General features: G+C 47.5%; 1 protein-coding gene across 12 annotated transcripts in view; it reads left to right on the forward strand.

Annotated features, from left to right (window-relative positions):
* Positions 1-20,083, forward strand: part of ARHGEF9 (Cdc42 guanine nucleotide exchange factor 9) — a 207,593-nt gene extending 187,510 nt beyond the window's left edge. For 9 of the 12 annotated variants that reach the window (XM_027893816.1, XM_027893820.1, XM_027893821.1 and 6 more), the window contains 3 exons: positions 4,824-5,067; positions 5,807-5,875; positions 16,184-20,083. In XM_027893816.1, coding sequence (XP_027749617.1) covers positions 4,824-5,067; positions 5,807-5,875; positions 16,184-16,365 — 495 coding nt within the window. In that variant the 3' untranslated portion in view covers positions 16,366-20,083. Of the gene's footprint in view, positions 1-4,823; positions 5,068-5,806; positions 5,876-14,873; positions 15,720-16,183 lie in introns of those variants that run through there. The other 3 variants (XM_027893817.1, XM_027893818.1, XM_027893819.1) reach the window with 3 other exon arrangements.
* The last annotated feature ends 606 nt before the right edge of the window (positions 20,084-20,689 follow it).

Here is a 20,689-nt window from a genome sequence, read left to right on the forward strand (position 1 = left end):
TTGTGACTGATGTTCCTTCTCCTGCAGAGATTTGACTCAAACAGGGTCTTGCACACCCACAGCGTGCAAAGGCAGTGCCTGGCAGGGGCAGCTCTGGGCTGGGGACTTGTGGCACAAAAAAGTGATGGACTAAAGCTAAAGAGCAGGGGGAGACAGGTAGAGGTCAGTGCCATAGTAAGAGCTACTGAACACTCTGATTTACGGGTGCAGTCCTTTCTGCAGGTATCAATATCCACTTCAATAGGTGTGTAATTCATTGTGGAAGACACATCCCAGATTCAGATCTCCAGGTTTTCCAATAGAGCTCAGCCTTGGTTTCCTTATGATGGTCACAAAGGAGATTTTTTTTTCTTCTGAAGTGACTGTCCCCCCTTCAGAGAGGGGTGTGGGAGCAGGAGGGAATGGCCCAGGCAGGTCCCACAGGCAGGCCCAGCCCCAAGCTCAGCACAAGCTGCTCGAGCTGCAAACACCGACACAGCCCTCAGAGAGCAGAACTGGGGAGGGGGGACTTACATAATGTGTCAGAACTTTGTTTTGTGCTCCCATCAAACACCACTTTTTTTGCTTCATCTTTTCCTTGTGAATCCTTAGTACAGATTACGTGAACAGACTGCAGAGCATTATTCAGAAGAGCTTAATTAACCTCAGCCAGGGAAAGAAAAGGAAATCATAGAAGCTGTAGGGTAAAAAAAGATCATATTTAGACAAATAAGTGCAAATGACCCAGATGCATCAATTTCCTTCAGAGCCAGGCAAGGCAATCTGGATGCTCTGCAGAGACTGCAGGTCTGTGTCGCTGCGGCTCCTGCTGCCTTGGGGCTCTCCCACACCGCCCCTCCAGTCCGTGCTAATCCCACCTGCTCTCACCCATCCCTCCTCCATCTGCCACCTTCCTCTCAGACACCATCAAAATGCAGAGCTGGGAAGGACCCCGGGAGATCAGCTATTCCCTTCGCAGGATTAAGCATACTCAGATCATCTCTGATGGATGTTTGTCTAACCTTCTTTTGAAAATCCCCCAGGAATGCCATCCCAAGACTTCCCTATTTTGTCTGTTCTAGAGTTTAACTACTCTTATAGCTAGAAAGATTTTTTTCCCCAAGATTCTAATCCTGTTCTCCCTGGTGGTAAATTGAGCCAAACCACAGTCAAAATGGAGAATAATTGATCACCAGACTCCATAGAAGAGCAGCAGCTTTCACCTACTGGAATACCAGCTGCACATTCCTTTTTAGTTATTAGTTATTATCTTTCTAGATTAAACAACTCCATTTCTTTGGCCTTTCCCCACTGATGAGGTTTTGAGAGTCCTTTTTTTTTTTTTTTTGTCTTTTTTTGTCTTTTTATGTTTTCTTGCTCTTGTCTGATTTAACTACAAGAAATAATTTTGTGTGACATTCAGAACTGGGCAGTGTAAACCAGCCAGTCATCACCCTGACTGAACTGTGGGCAGGATAACAGGCAATACCATACTAATACAGCCCGCATGGACACGAAGGTACATTTGAGATGTTAATCATTTCTTCTCACTACGTTATCCCTGGGATAATCAGGAGCAGGAGCAGCAGCCTGCCCAGCTGCCATCTCTGTGCCCCACAGATCCAGAGCTCCTTTCCACAGTGTGGCTGCTTCTGTAGCAGATGAGTCTCCATTTTGTGTGCACTGTCTGCTCTGTCCTCCTGCACCGGGCTGGTTCAACCATCCTTTCTGCTCCTCAGCCACACAGTGCCTTCCTTTATCTGCTGTTTGCTCGCCTGTCTCCACGGATGTGCTGGGAAAAGGACAGTCCTGTGCTGCACAGAGCGGTGTGGGCAGCACCAGGATCAGCACCGCTCAGGTTCCTGGCTGCACACGGCAGAGAGCACACAAGCAGCATCACTTCATGGCCTCTGTGTTCCCTCACTTTCTGTTCTCTTGTCTACATGCATAAAAAGCTCCTTAAAACAAGCCTTGTTTGCTGTCTCTCATGTAGCCCAGAAGAATACCTAAATTTTATTGAACTCAATTAGAGTGCAAGCCATTTGAAGAGGCTCATGGTTCACTAAGGAGCTAAGTAATATCTGTTATTCTTTAAGAGCCAGAGGAACATAAGTGATAAAATATCCATGGATCAAATAATTATTATGCATCCCGTACTATGGGTATTAAAATCTAGTCAGTTGGGAAATAATATCCATTTATTGAGTGTTGGCAAGAAGAAGGGAGAAGTGATAATAGGAGATGCCCAGATATTAAAAATGACATTATCCAGTTACAGTTGTTAATCTGCTCTACAGACTGAACTTTCTGGAACCAGGTATGTACAAAGTGTCTTCCATGGGCAGGCATGTGCTACTCACTGAGGTGTTTAAGTGTTCTGTCGCTCTGGGAGAAGTAAAGGGTCTCATAAATTCAGGGTACCACTGCTGGGGTTCGTGGACAGTGAGTGAGGAATATCCTTCTTCTGTGGAAGTAGGAAGGAAATGCACTGTGGGGTATTGGGAGAGTGATGGGAGAAGGAATGATCCCTTTCTCCTCAAGTCATTATTGAACCTTCTCCTCCTCGTGACAGTGAAGTGGCAGACAGGAGCTCTGTGCCCGTTGTCTTTCCCTCTTTTCCCCTGTGCTTGCTCAGCGCTCAAGGACAAACCACGGCATCTCTTCCTCGTGTTCTCGGCAGGCTCAGGAGCTGAACCATTGCATTTCTCCAACAATAATATTCTGTGGGGCCATTTTCTTTCCAGCAGCCCTTGCAGGATTCTGTTCTCTCCTCATTGCTCCTCCAGCAACTCCCAGGCAGCACCGTTACCTTCTCCAATGCTCGGCAGCACCTGCGGGGCTCAGGAGCCTCTGAGATGCTCTGCAGGAGCCTCAGCCTGGGAGAGGAAAGGGATGGAGCAACTCAGGCAGGCACCTCCAAACCCAGGGACTGTCCTCTGCACAAAGCTGTTAAAGCATTCACTTGGCATTAGCTCATAATGTTTTCTGAGTCAAAATCAGAGAGATAAGAGGGGAAAAATGTACTGAGTGTGTATAGCGAAAAGGCCAACGCACAGAGCCTGCTGAGAAGGAGGGTTGTGATTATTTACTCCTGTAATACCTTCAGGAACAAATCTACACAATCATGAGAGTTGCCTGGAAAAGTGCTGTGGATTCCTCTTCACCCGTGTCATCACGAGCACGGTCTGCTCGTGTGGTGTTCCGCAGGTCCTCTGCTTCAGTGAGTGGGAAGGAGAATGGCTGTTGTACAGCTAATTTAAGGAGCACATCTTGGTTCCTGTGAGATTTGAGATCAGCTTTTTTTGGGAGTGTGGTGGAGATAAATGTTATTTGTCCAAACGAGCCCCAGACTCACATTAAACACGGAGTGTGGTATCGATTGCATTGACCAGGTCCTGTGTGACACTTACAGCCTTGCCCAGGCACAGAAGCAAAGCAGCAATTTCCCAAGTTAGGACAAAACAGAGATGATATTCTGTTGCCTATTCAGCCTTTTTTAATGTATTGGACAGCATCACTGCTCACAGCCTGCACTAGAGGAAGGTGTTTGTACCAGAGGTTTGTTAATGGAATTTCTCCCTAGCATTCCAGGGGAAGGAGTCAGGATTTAAAGCTTCTGGCCAGGGCCTTGTCTCATGAGAATTAATACTGTCTGGCAGATCCATGAGCAAGTTTGCTAAATAAATTATGGTGTAGAGTTTATTTTCCAAGATTAATTTTTTTTTAAATTATACCTACTGCTTATCTTTAAAAATCTCACTGCTAAATATTATCTGAGTAAATAAATGTTGTACATTGACTTCATTTTTCTTCTTAAATGAATCCTTTGATATAGATTTATCTTTAAATTTATCTTTATCTCAAAAATCCAAAAGTACTTAGGTTAAATTGATTTAATATACCTAAATATTGGCTTTTGAGAGTGGTTAGAGGAAGGAAATCTTGACTGTGTGTTGCTGAGTTTGGTGTGCTAAATATGTGTGCCTTGAAACTTGAATCACTTTGGTCATGACTACAGAATTAACATTTTTTTCTGAGGATCATCTTTTGTTATCTGCTCCTGTAAAGACATGGAGATGTGGGGCCAGTGCTCCTCTTAACTCAGTGTAACTCAAGAGTAGTTCTAGTAAAGGCAGTACAAAGGTTACTTTTCCCTCCCCAACTTAGAGAAATAAGCTGCTGCTCCACAACAAGGAGGAGGGAGAGGAACATGAACAGGTTTGGTTGAAAAGGTCATAAATCAAGGAGGGGAAAAGAAAATCCTGAGCTGGATCGAGAGGTTAAATCCAGGGTTTAATGAGGCAGAGATAGGTTAGGAGTGCTTTGGCCTGAGAATCGGGGGGATTTCTCACCACTGAGCTATGTGTGGATGGGAAATGGGTTCCAAGGAGAAGGGGCAGAGACCTGCCTGCCCTGGCTCTGGGAATGTGTTTGGGAAGCAGATCTGCACTCCCCAGCCTGCAGTGCCAAACACTCCTGCACTGTGTGTGCACACCTGGCTGGCAGCACAGGGACCCCCTCGGGCCAGTGGTCTGAAGCTTATGGTTCTTATCCCATGGAACAGAGCTCCCATCGTGGGAAACGATGGAAGCCTGTTTCCTGCTCAGAGGCATTTCTTCATGCCCACATGCTGAATTTTGCAGCAGGAGGATGTGTTTTGTGTTCTCCTCTGCCCGTGATCTACCCTGTTTGCAGGGAATGTGTTCACAACAGGTGAGGCCTGAAGAACCTGGCCAGGTCGCACAGTTATTTCTTTGTTTTCTTCAGCTCTCCCAGGAATTTCCCGTTGAGCTCAGGCTCTGTAAGCATCCCACAATCAACCCTTTCTCCTTTTGTCTCTGTAGGATCTGATAAGAAGAGATATTCTGTATTACAAAGGGCGCATAGACATGGATAAGTATGAAGTGGTGGATATAGACGATGGGAGAGATGATGACTTCAATGTCAGCATGAAGAATGCCTTCAAACTTCATAACAAGGAGACTGAGGAAATGCACTTATTCTTTGCCAAGAAACTGGAGGAGAAGTTACGATGGCTTAGAGCTTTCAGAGAAGAAAGGAAGATGGTAAAAGAAGATGAAAAGATAGGTGAGGAATATGAAAATGAATCTGAAAGGAGATTGTTGCTAATGTTTCATTTAGCCCCGATGGGTGGAGAAGCCGACATTTTTTTGTAGTAGAATTACAGTTCAGTCTTACTGAGATGTCCTTGTTTGCTCTCATAGTCATAAACAGGTCTCTTTCCAATTCATTTACTGTTATTTTTGGCCCTGAATAAACAAATTCTGCCCATAGCTTCAAGCCTCCATGGGTATATGGGAGAAGGAAGTCTTTGGCCATCTGACTTCAGTGTCTCCTGGCTGCACCACTCTGCTCTGGTTATGTCTCATGCAGCATAGGAGGGCAGCAAAGTCAGTGACTTCCCAGCCATGCCCTCCCCTCGCATCAGATTTAATATACCTAAATATTGGCTTTTGAGAGTGGTTAGAGGAAGGAACTGTAACCAGTGTCAGTTCAGGCTCAGTTTGTTGCTCAGCTGTAAAGCACTGGGCACATTTATGCTACTGTATAAATAATAATGGGTCTAATCTTACTTTTCATACAGTCCCTGCACAAGTGAGACTATAAAGTGGCCTGTCCTTCCAAGGAAGAGCTGCTTTTCAGTAGAACACACCCGTACACTCAGCTCACCGGGCCATCCTTGCCCGCTTGGGGCCTTCTGTGCTTGCCCAGCAGTGCAGGGCATCCCTCCCCACCCCAAAAAAAAACAACTCCGAGGCTTTGTAAGCAACCTTCTGAATTGTGTTTGCCGTGTTCCCTTTTCCAGGCTTTGAAATTTCTGAAAATCAAAAGCGGCAAGCGGCAATGACAGTAAAGAAAGTCAGTAAGCAAAAAGGTAACCGGCAACACGCTCTGTGCCTGGTGATGTGAGGGTGGAGCGGGCTGGGCTGAATCCTGCTGGGTTAGGATCCAGCGTCCCCTTGAACTTCCCCCTCCCCTGCTCTTTTTTTATAAAATACCGTTTGTGCTTTGTATCCTTTCTTAATGTATCTGTGGGCCAAATTAATCTCTGGTCGAATGTGCTTGAAGCCAGTGGAATGGCACCAGAGATGAATTTGATCTCGTGTCTCCAGTCTGATGTCCAGAAGCTGTCCCTGGGGGCAGAAATCTATCTCAGTTGTTTATCTCAGGCTGAAACGGGAGTGAGTGCGGAGGTGTGTAGGGGTTCTGCTAATTCCCAAAGTCTCCCATTAGCAAAAAAAGAAGGATGACTAAAATACTAGAACTGGGGAGGGAGCTACCCCTTTCCTGCTTCTGGAAAGGGGACACTCTTGTTTTCTGGGGCTACCTGTAACTTTTTAAGGATAGCACAGTAGCACCAGCTCTAGGAAATAAAGTATTTTTAGTAAAGACATTATATTTCTTGAATGTCAGAATCATCTCCCCACCCAGGCAGGGTACAGCCAACTAATCAATGCCATGCCAGGTATCAGGCAGAGCCTCAACTGGCACAGGCCAGCGTTTATTATCTCTGGCAATAACTCTTGCAGCTACAGGTTTGGAAATACTCAACACAGAGGGAAAGTCAGAGAGGTCATCTTTCAAGTTCTCCAAAGCTTCACTATGTCATAGACATATTGACTCAGTACCAAAGTTCCATGGCACAACTAGGCCTATAAATGGGTTTTGAGAGGACTCGTCACTGCTTGGGCTCGGGTCAGTCCCAGGCAGGTTTGTCCCCACTCTGCAGGCAGTGGGTTTTTTTCAGAAGTTGAAGGAATTCTTTGCTTTCTGCCTCACCTGTTGTTGTCTACTGGCTTTGCTGGTCCAGTAGTGGTTTGCCAGGCCAACTGTAAACTCCTTGGTTTGCTGTGTCTCTCCATTGTCATTAGTCTTCTCCTCTCTACTAACTTCCTATGCCGTCTTCTAAGATGTTCTCTAAAAACTCTCCTGGCCAGATTTTCTGAGCTCAGCGTGTGCACACCCCAAACCCAGGCCCAGGTACCTCACCCAGGGTACCTCAGGCAGGAGTGGCCACTGAGACACCCAGCTCGAGGTCTCAGGCTCCCCCTCAGCACCCGCATGTTTGTCCCCCAGCACGGAACCAATCACAGGGGTTACGGCAACTGCAGAATCAGAATCAGACTTGCATGATGCCATGACAAAACCAGTTTGAATTATTACTTGCTGTTCAGTTAATTATATTATTAATTAATGAAGGTATTAATTAATAATTGTACTGTTCAGCCATTAAGGGACACAGTTCAGAGGTGCCTGAGCATGCCTACCAGTACTCCCACGTAAATCACTGGACTCGCATCCTGACAAACACAATATGCCCGACAGGACTTATGTCTTACACAGCAATTGCTCTCTGTCTTCTCTCTTTGTCTTTCTCTCTCTTTCTCTCTGAGATGAAAAAAGAGGGGTTGTTATCTTAGGCTTCTTGGACTATAAAACTCATTAGCTCCTAGAACAGCAGTCAGCATTTCTTTAGTGAAGAACGAGCTTAGGCTGTAGCACTGGCAGTTCTTTTTATGAGATTAAGTCCTCGAGTCAGACAGAAGTTCAGTCACATCCCAGCACCAAGTTAAGCACAGCCCGGTTGTTTTTAAGACACGGAATCTGAAAAACAACAAATAGGGTTGTTAAAACAGCAGCTCTGTTTGCTTTGTCCTGCACTGTGGTGATCATAGCCCAGTCTCATTCAGATTGATTGAGTATTGACACTTGAAGGTTTTGCTGAAGACTCTTTGGGTTTGTTACTCTGTGGTTTGTCTCGTGCCCAAGCATAGAGGCTGCTGGAGCTGCTGGCACTGCTCAGCACGGGGAGGTAGGAGGAAACTCCTGAGAGCTGGCTTTTAGAGACTGAGTTTTTGAATCTTGCCATATGCATTTTACAGTTATTGAGATATTTTTGGCCAAGACCTTGGCAGGCACACTGAGAGGTGTGCCCATGCCAGGGGTTGCTGCCTCTGCCCTCCCACGGCACCACAGGAGCATCAGAAAGGGCTTTAGGTTGGTTTTGGAGCCTCAGTTATACCTGGAAAGCAGTGAAGCCCTTCAGAAATGGGAATACTTCAATGGAACTGCTAATTCACTTAAATGCAGGCTTTGCAGGATGGGCTGAGTGGCTCCAGCAGGGCCTGACAGCTCCACAGCCCGGCCCGACGTGTCGCGAGCTCTGCTCCCGTGTCAGCGGTGCCTGTTACAGACTTGTTCCTGGATTATCTCAGCTGTTCCCTCCACCTCTTAAATGGGAAACCATGGTAATTCCCCTGTCACAGAACACTTAAGGAAGAGAGAAAAGCCGTGAAGGAGGTGAAATGGAAAATGCAATCAACTTTGTTAGAGGTGAAGCAGAAAAACATTTTTCAAATAGTATAAACTGCTGCTTATTTCATGCACTGTTGTACCACACCTCCCAGAAGTATTGCTCTGGAGCTGGCTGGCATGTGTTTGAAGAGGAGGCATTTAAACCACTGCTGGCTGCAGCAGGCGAGGGGGAGGCACTGGGAGCAGCTGAGAGCAGCAGAAGTAGCCTTAAAACTCTGCTTTTTGAACTAACAGAACCTTTAGCCAGGTGACCAAGTGGGAACACAGCTCTTTGAGAAGTTTTTAATCCCCACCTGAGGGTCCTCTGTGGGGCCCCCTAGAAGCAGCCCCCTCCTGACACTCTAACTGCACAGGATGTGTGCAGGGCCAGAGTCCCCGCCAGATCCAGCTAACGGTGCACGAGGGCAGATTTCAGCAGCATCCCAGGATTTGCACTGCTTATTGGATTGGGAAAAATGTAATGGCATTAGACCAGGTGCCTTAAGACAGCATTAAACCAATTTTTGGCCTTCTGTAAGTCCATTAGATATACAGTAAATGGGTACCATTGGCTCTGCACCTCACAGACAGAAAAGGGCTGGTTGCTGTTGTTTTCCTTTTGCATTGATTGTTGAAGATTTTGCCTCTTGGTTGTTGCCCTTTAGCTTCCTTCAGTGTCAGTGTGGGAACTGGGAATAGAATTCAGTGTGGTGTCTCCTAGAAATAGTAAAGTAACAAGAGAATTTTATTTGTCTTGACTTAACAAAAACAACAAAAACCCCCACAGCCCTTTGCAGGCCACAGGCAGCCACGTGTGCAGGATCTTTGCAGATAGTCCAGGTCCCACTGAGAACTTCCACTGCCTGTGCTGGCATGGCAGAGGGATGATGGCATTGGGTTGTGCTTCCAGCACTGTGCCTGTTATTGACTGGAGCAGTGGAAACAGGTCCAAAGTTCCCTTGGAAACAGGTCCCTTGTGGATCTCCAGTCCATCCTTACCCACAGGTTAATCCAGGGTGCTTTTTCCATTTCTAAGCATCTAGAAGCAGAAGGCTCCTGGAGTGCCTCTCTCCATCAGTGACCTCTGTTCCTCAGCCACTTGTCATCTCCCCCCAAGGGTTGGTGTTTGCAGCCTTCAGGAACATTCAGTTCCCTTCCTGATGCCTTCCTGATCCCCAGCTCTATCCATGTCTGGTCCCAAGCAGGACAGGGATATTTGCTTGTACTCCTAGAAGCTGCCAGCCAGGGCTGTCAGGGAATTAGAGGTTCTCCCAGGAAGGAGACTCTATTCTTAAAGCATCATTTCCCACTAATGTTTTCACTTTAGAAAATAAAATATCCGCTCAGATTTAGACAAGTGACCTTAGGGTGAGCTGGGAGGATTTCCCGCCCCAGGAGAGCTCTTCAGCCCCACACTGTGAGCCAGCTCCTTCATGCCCTTCTCCCTGCCCTCTGCATTCCCCTCTGCGCTGTGCACAGCTTCCCCAAAGCAGATGCCTTCAGCCCAGACAAGCCTTTAGGAGGAGGGAAGCACAGATTCAGTCAGGATCGCCCCGTCCCCGAGCTGAGAAGGATGCTGTCACTAAACGTGCCCCACACTTAGCTGTGCACACCCAGCAGGAGTTAAATCATCAGCCGGCATGAGCTGCTTTGGCCTGTCATAAAACACCCTCTGAATCACTGGATTTTCCTGCTAATTTATTCCTGCCTGATCACTTGAGCTCACAGCAAACTATGTCATGAAAACCCCGACCCAGACATGCAGCAGCTTCTCTCTGACTTCTCCCACTTCAGCACCTGAAGCTCTCCCAGCACGTGTGCACAGCAGAGCAGGTGACTGCCCCTTGTGCTGCTGTGCCTCTTGCTGACAAGATTGACGTGGCCCTGCCGTGTTTCCCTTCGTGTTCACGCCTGTAGGCACAGCCTCGGGGGATTGCAAGAGCCTGAGCAAGCAGGGACTAACCCTGGAAAACAAAGAGGGGCATTTGCATTTTTGGATAATCAGGGTCACTTCCCGTTTTTGCAGCACAGTAGGTGAAAGAACGGAGCTGATCATGTTCTCAGGGGGATTTCCCCACAGATTCGGGGAAGTCTCAGAGCTTACCCCATTTCTTGTAAAGCCCCTGCCCACTGCTCGTGCTGTGGCCACAAGCACCATCCCACGGCAGTACAGAGAGTGTGCTGCTTGCTCCAGGCAGCAGGAACCCAGCTGGAGGCAGCAATATCCTCTGAGAACCTCAGACCTACGAGCTAAGGCAAATCAGGAATAAAGTCTTGGCTGGGAGACCTCTGAGGGTGGTACAGTGACTCTGCTGAGCACATGCTGCAGGGCAGATTTTTGGTGAGGTGTTAATGGTACTCGTTTGGAGAGCCCAGGTGTCAACATCAGTGTCAGGATGAGGTTCCAACTGAAATAAGTTCGTCAGCCCAGGTACTCCTGCACTTCAGTTTGGTGAGGGTTTCAGGGGAGGGGCGGTGCTGCTCCCCAGAAGAGGCAGCTTCTCAGGGTTTTCATGGCTGAACTGATTTCCTCCTGTCAGTGAGACCCATGGAGTGATCTTTGTGGTCAGCCTGCAGAGTGCTGGAGGAGAGGGAGGCTCTATAAACACAGGATGGGATAAATTAGTTTTCACCTGCCTTTGATTGATAAAGCCCCCATATCATTCTTGTCTTGCCTCGATTAGCTTTTCTTATCACATGAGGAATCATTATCTTACTGTCTGCTCTAATGACATCAGGCTGCAGTAACAGACTGGATAAATAGACTCAGGAAGGTCGAGTTACCTCCAGTGTGTGTAGGTAGATACTGTGGTTGGCTGGGGAACATCCAGGACATGAGATGACTGTTTGCTCTGTTGGATTTCTCAAGCTGCAGTCAGCCCTTTTCCCTCCCTCTTCCTCCTAACAGAGAAGTGAGGTCAGTGGTTAGAAAAGGGAGCTGAGGCACGTTCTCCTCACTATTACCATCCCATTAATACCTGCCTGGGTCAGACTGTTGAGTAAAATCCCCAGCTGTGTGAAGAGCCATGGCTAAGGCACCACCCAAATTGCTCGAGATGAGCAAATATGTCCAAAAGTGAGTTGGGTGGTTCAGCAGGAGGCGTAAACCAGTCCACAGCTGCTCAGGATAGATCCTGTTCACACCCACCCCTCCTTCTGTAGGGCTGCAGTCAGGGAGAACTAATACCAGACACATCACAGTTTGCCAGCCCTAAACCTAAGAGGGACCTGGTGAACTGTGCTTTGAGATCCTCTGTTGAAATGTGCTGCAGAAGGGCAAAGGGCTGTACCCACTCGGCCAGTACTGCTTGTTTCTTTACCTTAAGCTTGTCGCTATTGCAGGAGTAATTAACACAACAATTAGTGCTCTTGAGGCGTGTCCCTGGCTTCCCCGTGTTACAGTATTCAGGAGAAAACAGAATTTGTGGGATTTTTGAGCATGGCTTCTGAAAGGTGCAAGGTGGCTGAGCTGCCCTTGAGCTCAGAGGGAGCTGGGAGGTTCCTCAGTGCAGCACTGCTCCCTTTCCTGCCAGCAGCCCCCCCTCAGCCAGGGCAGAACCCAAGTGTGGGTAATGGCATTGTCCCCCACTCTGGCCAAGGGACAGAGTGACACCTGGACAGCTGGGTAAAGTGAAATAGCTCCTTATCAAAGGGTAAGCTAAAATCTTACAGGAGGATGGAATAAGCAGCTTGTAAGGCTAGCCATGGTTGTGTGGAGGAGATCTGTGTGCACTCTGTGTGCTGTGTGAGCTCTGGGAGGGTGCAGTGTTGTGTCCTGCCTATGATCTGTCTGCACGTGTCCGTGGATTGCCTGTGAGTTAACAGCATGCTCCTGAGTCTCCAAGTGCTACTGAAATCATGTTGTAACCTCAAGTAGAAGAGACACTTTGGGGGGGAAAAAAAGAATAAAAAAAAAAAAGAATAAAACCCCACAAAAACTAGAAGGAAAAAAAATAGACAGTTTAAGTCTTTTTAATTGTTTTCTCCTGAGCTGAGAAATCCAAAAGATTCCGAGTGACGCTGCCCAGTGCTAAAAAAAGACATGATTTCAACTGACAGAGCAGCATCTCTCTTACCAGTTTTGTCTAGCCAAATTATAAATCTGGGAGTTTTCTTCTTCTCATTCTGAGCAGCTCCCCACAACCCCGCTGTGCAGCTGCAGCCACAGTGCAGAATTATGCATGAGCCAGCAGAAGGAGCTCCAGGTCTGGTCATGGGGGTAGAGCTGCGTTCTGACACAGCTGTGCCTAGAAATCATTACTTATCTATCGATTCTTTCCCTTTGTGCTTTGAATTCTGTCTGCCACACAGCCCAAAATTGCCTTGGAAAACAGCTTTGCTCATTTCTTTCTGTTCAATTGTAGTGGAGTTACAGCTTTGAATATTAAAAAGATATCCCTCAAGAGACAATTTTGCACAGTGGCCCCAAGTTCTGATGAGGGAACAAACCACTTCAGAGCAGAAGAGAAAAATAACCTGCCTGCCTGCCTTTTTCCCAGAACTGCTCTTTCTCAGGAGTTGAAGATGTGCAGATTAGGTGAATCCTCCCCCCTCCCAGCTCCCAGTTTTCTGGGTTCCACATTGTTAAGAACACAGGTTTGTTCAAAAAAATATTTAAAAGCCATTCTTGGAGCACCTCAAGCTATTGCAAAGTGCTGCCTCACAGTTTCACAAGGAAATGTGTTCTGGAATTATCAGCCTGACTTGCCCGAGCACAGTGGTTTTACCTGCATGCCCCACGCAGAGTGATGATGCATGTCATTGAGATCCACGGGCCTGATCGCTTGAGAAATATGGTAAATATGCAAACCTTCAGCTGCTTATGCAAGTAGAACCAGCCAGGATTTTTTGGCATTCATCCAGCCAAGATGTTAATGCCAGTAGCCCAGATGTCAATGCCAGTAGCCCAGATCCTCACGCAGGGCCACACGTAGGACTGTGAGGAGGGGGGTCTGAGCTGCTTTACTGAAGGCAGTGGCAGTGTGTGCATGGGTGTGTTTCAAGCACGGATAGACATTTTTCAGGAGTTTTGACCTAAAAGGCTGTTTGGGGAAAGAACTGTCTGGGGTTTGCTATGTGATCTGGCCAGGGGAGTCTGCCTTTTTTCTCTTCGAGAAGACGGACTGTGGATGCCACTCTTTGCAGTGGAACTCCATCAGTGTCAGTGGACGTCAGCCAGACTGTCCTTTCTCTTCTTCTTCAGCCTTCCAAGTGCATAACATTCTGCTGATCCAGGAAATCTTGTAGCATTTCTGTATGGTCATTAAAATACATTAGTTCACCCTCCACAAATTGGTTTAGGGACAGTAAAGAGCCCAGCCCAGCTCAGCTGCAGCTCAGGGCCAACTGCTGCTCTGCAGCCACAGGATGCCAAAGCCATTGGGCATGTCTTAGTGTGGGATTAAGGTCTTCCAAAGCTAAAACCAATTGCTGTGTCCTCCTTAGTAGCTCTTTTCTGTTGCAGAACAATAATTTGGTGGCACAAGGACTATTTGCCTTTGAAGTAAATCCTGGTCCACTGGGTTGACCAAACCAGAAGATTTATTTCCCAGCTCTAGCCTTGTAAGGGACCTGCAGCAGATCCTAACCTTCCCACAGATCCTAAAACCCCTCACCAGTCTCTGCTGGGAAAATTGGCCAAGGCACCAAGGGCTGGTGGCCTCCAGGAGAGTGTCAACACTCCTGTGTGGGTTCAGGGTTAGAGTTTGTCCTCCAGAGCAGACTCTGCAGTTGGTCTCACTGTCCCCACATTACCTGCCTGGAGCAGGACAGTGGCAGAAGAAGGGATGGAAGGGATGGGCAGAGATGAGCTCAGGCTCATGCTCTGTCCCTATGGGGCATCATCTGCTTCAGTCACACAGTGTGATAAATTCAAACTGCTGTTTGGGACCTGCCCACCAGCACGGTACAGAAGTTGTGTCAGCTATCCCAGGACAGCAAGGGCTCTGGGGCTGCCCTCTGCTCTGCAGGCCTTCTGTGGGAGACAGGAGCTTGGGAAGACTCCCTCATGAGTAACTATTCCATCATGCAGATAGAAACACAGAACATCTCCAGGCTGATCTTTTAAAATAAGTTTGAAATACTAACTGTGATGAATTTGTTAAAGGCTCATAAGGATGAATCACGGAGCAGTTTTTGTTCACTGCAAGGATAGATCTTGGTTACTCCCTGCAGTGGACAGAGATAGTAAAGAAGGAGAAATGAGTTAAACATAGTCAAGATGATACCTCCCTTCGGTCTGAGCCTTTTGAGGATTTTAACCCTTGATTTCCTAAATTCTACAGCGAGGGGAAGCGAATTGATCCTCTTTCCTAAAGACACACCAAAGCCTTAGCTCGTACCCAAAAGAGGCCCCGAAGGCCAGTGCAGCACCATGTCCGAGTTGTGTGGTGAGCTCCGTGAGTGCCCCTTTGTGAGGCTTTTCCCCCTGTGTGTAAGTGCCACCCGTGTGCAGCCGTCCTGTGCCCGGCCAGCCCGGCCCCGGTGTGTCTGTGTGTGGGTAGGACTGCGAACCACATTTCTTGTGCACACCTTGCTCTGGTACCTGGGTGCTAATCACCGTATTTTGCCTTCTCTAGCACCTTCCCAGCCGAGGATCTCAAAGTGTTTTACAAACATTAATTAATTTAGCTTCACAACCCTCCTGTGAGGTAGGTGGGTGCTGCCATCCCGCTTTTCCAGATGAGGACCCTGAGCTGCTTGGGCAGAGTCACCTTCGCTCCTGCGGTTAAAGCCGGGGCAGGCGGCGGCCTCGGGATGGCCCTCGCGACGCCTGCACCCCGCAGAAGGAAGAGCAGTTCTGCATGCAGCAGAGGGGATCCAGAGAAGGCCAGAGCTTACAGCAGCCTGCTCCAGAGCCCTGCTCCTCTCTCCTTCCTGCCCTTCTCTGGAGTTGTGGTTTCCAGCCGGTCATGCTGCCCTGAGGCTGCAGGAGGGGTTATCCCTCCTCAGCGGTGTTGTGGGGAAGGACATGCAGACTGAGTCACTGTGCCCGTAGTCTGTGCTACACACATCCCTCCTGTTTCACCTCCAGTCACCCAGAGCCGCCCTTGCCACACCATCCTTTACAACAGGTTGCACAGGCCCCGGCTTGCTGAAGCCCCCCCTTTCCATGGGAAAGCTGTAAGGGCAGCATCCCCTCTCCCCATTCCTGCACAGGAGCTGTGGCTCACCCGTGTGGGAATCAGACATCCAGACCCCAGAGCGTAGCCTTGCCAGTCCATCCATTGCTACCAGTTTGGCTTGAGCAGAGTCAGCCTTTTCTGCGTTGGGTGCAGCCGTTTCGGGCTGAAACCAGACTGGTGAATTCAAAAAGAACCCTCTGGAAAAGTCCTAAAACCTCCCTAGAGAAGGTGAGGAGCTCCCTTTGTGCAGGCAGACGAGCACAGCCGTCCTGCAGGGCAGCCCCGCTCTGCCCCGGCGTGGTCCCCAGGGTCGCGCTCTCGGGGCTGGGTCAGCGGGGCGTGCTGGGCACGGCTGTGCTCCAGGTCCAGCTGGGAGGGAGGGGAGGAACGAGCTTGGAAGCAGCAGGTGTGGAAGCGGAGTGGGTTGAACGCCGCGGGCTCTGGGCTCCGCCTGAGCAGGACGGTGCCCGCGGCCGCGCTCCTTCGGTCACACGGGACTTTTCCATGAGGGCAGGCGGAACTCTGCCCACGCAAAAGTAATGGACCTTTCCCAAATCTTCAGGCCTTGGTGTAGCACAGGCAGCCTCGGAGCTGAGAGGTCAGGCAGTGTGGTGGCTCCGTAGCTGTGCCGTCTCTCGCACGTCTCCCCGGTGTTTGGGACCCCGGTTATGAGTGATAAGAGGCGATAGCATGACGAAGAAAGACTACTGACCCAATTGCTCTTTGACTGATCTGTTTCTTTTTCCCCCCAATCATCGATGCAGGTGTGAGCTACTCCAAGTCGGTTCCTCCAGCCTACCCACCACCCCAGGATCCATTAAATCAGGGACAATACATGGTGACAGATGGCATATCCCAGTCCCAGGTCTTCGAGTTCACCGAACCCAGACGCAGCCAGGCACCATTCTGGCAAAACTTCAGCAGGTTAACACCATTCAAAAAATAATACGTAGAGAGATGGAGAATTTTAACTTAAAAGAACTAAAATTTAAAAATAAAAATAAATAAAATTATATTTATAGATGGACCTTTTTTCGGAGAAGCACTGTTGCAACTAAATATATATACATATATATATGTATACACACATTTTAAAAATAATAATATATACATATATGTATATATATAGAAGGACCAAAAACTTTTTTTGTTGTTTTTGGGAAGTAATCTGCTACTAGATACTAGGAAGCACCAATGATTTCTAACCATGTGACCTGTTTTATTTTATTCCATTGGTCGGACATCTGTTGGGTTTTTATTTTTCCCCTGTTTTTCTTCATTTTCATCCTGGTCGTCATTGGCATCCCAGAATGCTTTCTCGCTTGTGTGACTCCGTCATGGAAGTTCCTCATGGACTACATTGGTGTATATTTTCTTTGATTTTATTTATGAGGGGGGTTGTTTGTTTTTTGGAGTGCTGGGAGGTCTCTGCTCCCTCTCCCTCCCTCTCCGTCCCTCCCTTGGCTGTCCCCGAAGTCCCCATTCCAGTGAAGATGTGGCCCCTTTCCCTGTCCTGCATTCCCTGGTCTGACTCGTGCCTGTCTGGATGTGCTCCCTGTGCTCCCGCTCCGCTGCGCAGTATTTCTCTGGCTTTAACTGTTTCGTTGTGGGCAGGTGAAACCCAGCAGAAGGGGAAGCAGCTACTTAGGAAGTGAGAGATGGGTTTTCCTCAGCTAATTTTTTTGCATTTTTTTTAAGCATTGTCTTTTTCTCAATTCAGTGTGATTTGTTCACACTCGGAGTAAGACTGAGAAAAGAATATCAGGGGCTTTTCTTTCTTTTGCGTTGAGCTTTGTTTCTGTGGGGTTATCTTTGATTTATTTTCTTTTCAAGCCGAGACACGACTCTGAAAAGCCCACTCCTATCTTTGTTTTCCATGCAAAGATAAAAGCTTAAAAACCGATGGCTTCATGCCTCCATCGCAGCTGGAGGAAAATTGGCTACGAGGCTCTGACAAATGGCCAGTTTTCTGTCTTCAGGAACTAAGGTCCCATCCTTGGCCACACTCAGCCTGCACAGTCCTGGTTGATGAACCACGAATTGCCATTTGCAGGAGCAGTGGTCCCAAAAGCGGGGACTCACTGCCCTCACTGCCTGCTCCGCTCCGGGCATCCCAGATCCCCAGCAGGCTGAGCTGCCGGTAGTGACCCCTTAGTGGGAGGATCCCGGCAAGGGTTCAGCTGCTGGCAAAGCTCCCGAGCTGCAGAGGAGCTGAGAGCTGCCCTTCAGGGAAGATACAGGTGTGACCCGAGATGTGTAGGCGTGGTTGTGTCCCGATCAGAGCAGTGCTCAGGTCACCCCAGGCCGTCGGTGGCTGGCAGAGGTGTATCAGTGTCCGCGGCTCTGGAGTCACTCAGCCAAACTCCAGGTCTCTTTCTCTCTCTTTTTCTCCCTCTGGAGATTCACAGCTCTGTTTTTAGAGACACCTCCTACAGTTTCAGCCTTAAGTACATTTGTTTGCAAGTGCAAAAGCTTATGTTTAAGCTTGCAAAACAAACCATTGTGCACGAGGATGATTTTTTTTTTTTCCTAGGGCAAATGAGACTGTTTAACCAGATTTAGAAGATGAATTTAAAACCTTTGCAGAGCTATTCTGCAAACTCCTTTGAAAATGTGGGATAAAGTGATTGACCACGGTATTTGTCATTTTCCTTTGAATCTGATACACCACAAAAGCACCCTGAGCCAGCGAGTGTGGACATACATTTTTTTTTTTTCTTTGCCCCTAAGAAATACAATGGGAAGAGCAGAGAGTGTGATTTCATTATTTCCATGGAGCCTGTTTTACTTCAGGGCATATTGCAAGGGTGGCATTATTTTTATCTAAGTCAAGAAATAATCGCTCGTATACTTTTCACTAATTTAGAAACTATCAATAACCAGCAAAGCCAGATTAGTGTTCTGGAGTGGAAAAGTGGCCCCTCTGTGACAGGCAGCAGCCAAACACCAGGAATTGCAAATAGGAAGCAACCCAATTTTATATCAGAAATGATTTTTATGCTCTTTTGTATCTTTGCATTTTTATGGTCAGATTTGAATACGGGGTACGTAGCAAATATTATTTTGTTTCTTTACCAGAATGGGTATTTAACGAAGTGGATGAGATGGGTTCTCGGCAGTTAACTGGAATGTTTTACTCTTCCTGAATGGCTGGAGAGATGCAGAGAGAGAGAGAGAGAGAGAGAGAGAAAGAGAGAGAGAGATTCCAAAATGTTGTCAACATGATGAAAATTTCACTTATTCCTTTGCCTTTTTAATTGCTTAGGGGAAAAAAAGAAAAAAGTAACAAGCACATTAGTTAAGCCTGTTCATTTACTGTTTTGTGCCTCAGAGAGTGAGAATGAGACATCCATAATTTTTATGAGAAGATGCTTCCTAAATATTCAGCACTAGGAAAAAAGAAACACCACCGCCACACCATTATTTGCATCATAAGTCAAGACTCGCTTGATCTGACAAGGCCACTTGTTGGACTCGCAGCTTCTTTCTTAAGTGGGAAGCCCACCCGAGCCAGCACTGCCCGAGCAGAGCAGCTGCAGGCGCGTGTTCCAGAGGGAAGAGGGGCTTGGCTCTCAGGCAATGGCATCCAGGAAAGCTCTTCCCCTCCATAAATTGCCAAAGGTGCTGCAGCAGATGGAGCATTGGCACAAAGAAGAACCAGCACTGGGTCCCACTTTCCCACCTCCTGTGGCTTTCCCAGTAGGGAGCAGGGCTGGGCTGCCGCGGCGGGAGCGGCGCGGATGCAGATGGGGGTGATTTGACTGAGCATCTGGTAACAGACTTTCATTTCAATGCCAGACAGGAGGAACCCACTTACCATTCCATGTGCAGAAACAAGAGAGTTGTAACAAACTTAAATGTTTACGGTTTTCTCTGGCTGAATCTATATATATATATATATATAAAATAAAGATTCCCTCTTCCCTAGGTAAATGACATGCATTACCCCTTGACCTAGACACTAGAACAGAGGATCTAAATTCAAGACTTTCGCCTCCCCACCCTCTCCAAAAAGTCAAACAAGAACCAACCTAGGTGCATCTAACAGTTGTAAATAGAAAATAATACATAGAGAAATATATTTGAAATTTGTTTCAGTTTCTGGATGGGCACCAGCCATCCATTGCAATGTTATTGATAGTACACTGTGGTGCTTTGGGTTTCTGGTTTTGTTCTCTTTATGCTCTGTCATCTTTTCATTGCAGCTACATTTCAGGGAACATGTATATTTAGTAGCTATTGTAAGTTCTGCATGGCATCACCAAGCTTATTTTTCCTTAAGAAGAAAAGAAGAGTCTGTAGGAGTTTAAAGGCACTACGATGACGACAGGGACTTGTAGCAGAGAATTTAAAAAAAAAAAAAAAAAAGGTTTTTAAAATTCTAGTTTGAAGCCAAATACTGATATTTTAGTGCTTTTGGGGTTTTAAAAGTAAGAGCAAAAAAAAAAAAAAAAGAAAAAAAAAAAGAAAAAAAAGGATTTTGGTAACCCAGCTGATCCGCACTTGCCAGTTTTATTATTTTGTTTATATTGGACTGTTTGACCCTGTCAAACAAGTGTCAAAGTTGTGTGTATAAAACAAAAAAAGTGTTTTAAAAAGTGTTGTAAAGACACTGAGCCTTATGAAAATATTTATGGAATTAAATAAAAAGAAGTGAAAAGGCACCTGAAGGCATTTTAAGTCATTTTCCTCAGAGCGGTCTCACCTTCCCCCGAGGCTGAGCAAGAGTCGCTGGGGTGGAGCCCCAGCCTGGCAGCAGGGTGGACACTGAGACAGTCGTGTGTCACCAAAAAGTAGGATTGTTCGGGAAATATCCCACCTCCCTTGCTCTGTGTCCTCCCTGTGAACTGAACCGAGTGATTAACGAGTAGCTGGAGGTTCAGCACTGACAGGATCCCGCCCTGCCAGCGCTGGCAGGGCTTGCTCCGAGTGGAGCTGGGATCGAGACAGGGGTTTAAAATGCTTTTTGTTCCTGCACTTTGCTCAGCTCCAGCCCAGACGTGAAGACAGCCGAGCTCTCTGGACAGACTTCAGCAAAATATGCTGAGAGCAGCCCAAGAACCATTTTGGAGAGTGTGGAAGTAGAGCAGGGGGTGGGTTTTCCAGGGGAAGGAGCCTGGCCGTGCACTGCCCTGCTGCAGAGGGCTGGACACGGGGAATGAGCAGGTTCCTGCCTGGGAGAAGGAATTTATCCCTGAAAGGTCAAGGGCTCCTTGTCTCCAGACACCCAGTGCATTTTGCAGGTAAGACAGTTGAGTCATGTATGTCTA

The sequence above is a fragment of the Empidonax traillii genome, unplaced genomic scaffold (assembly GCF_003031625.1).
Source record: "Empidonax traillii isolate 1590-97213 ecotype Southwest subspecies unplaced genomic scaffold, ASM303162v1 scaffold407:size753175, whole genome shotgun sequence".
In the NCBI taxonomy this organism is placed as follows: domain Eukaryota; kingdom Metazoa; phylum Chordata; class Aves; order Passeriformes; family Tyrannidae; genus Empidonax; species Empidonax traillii.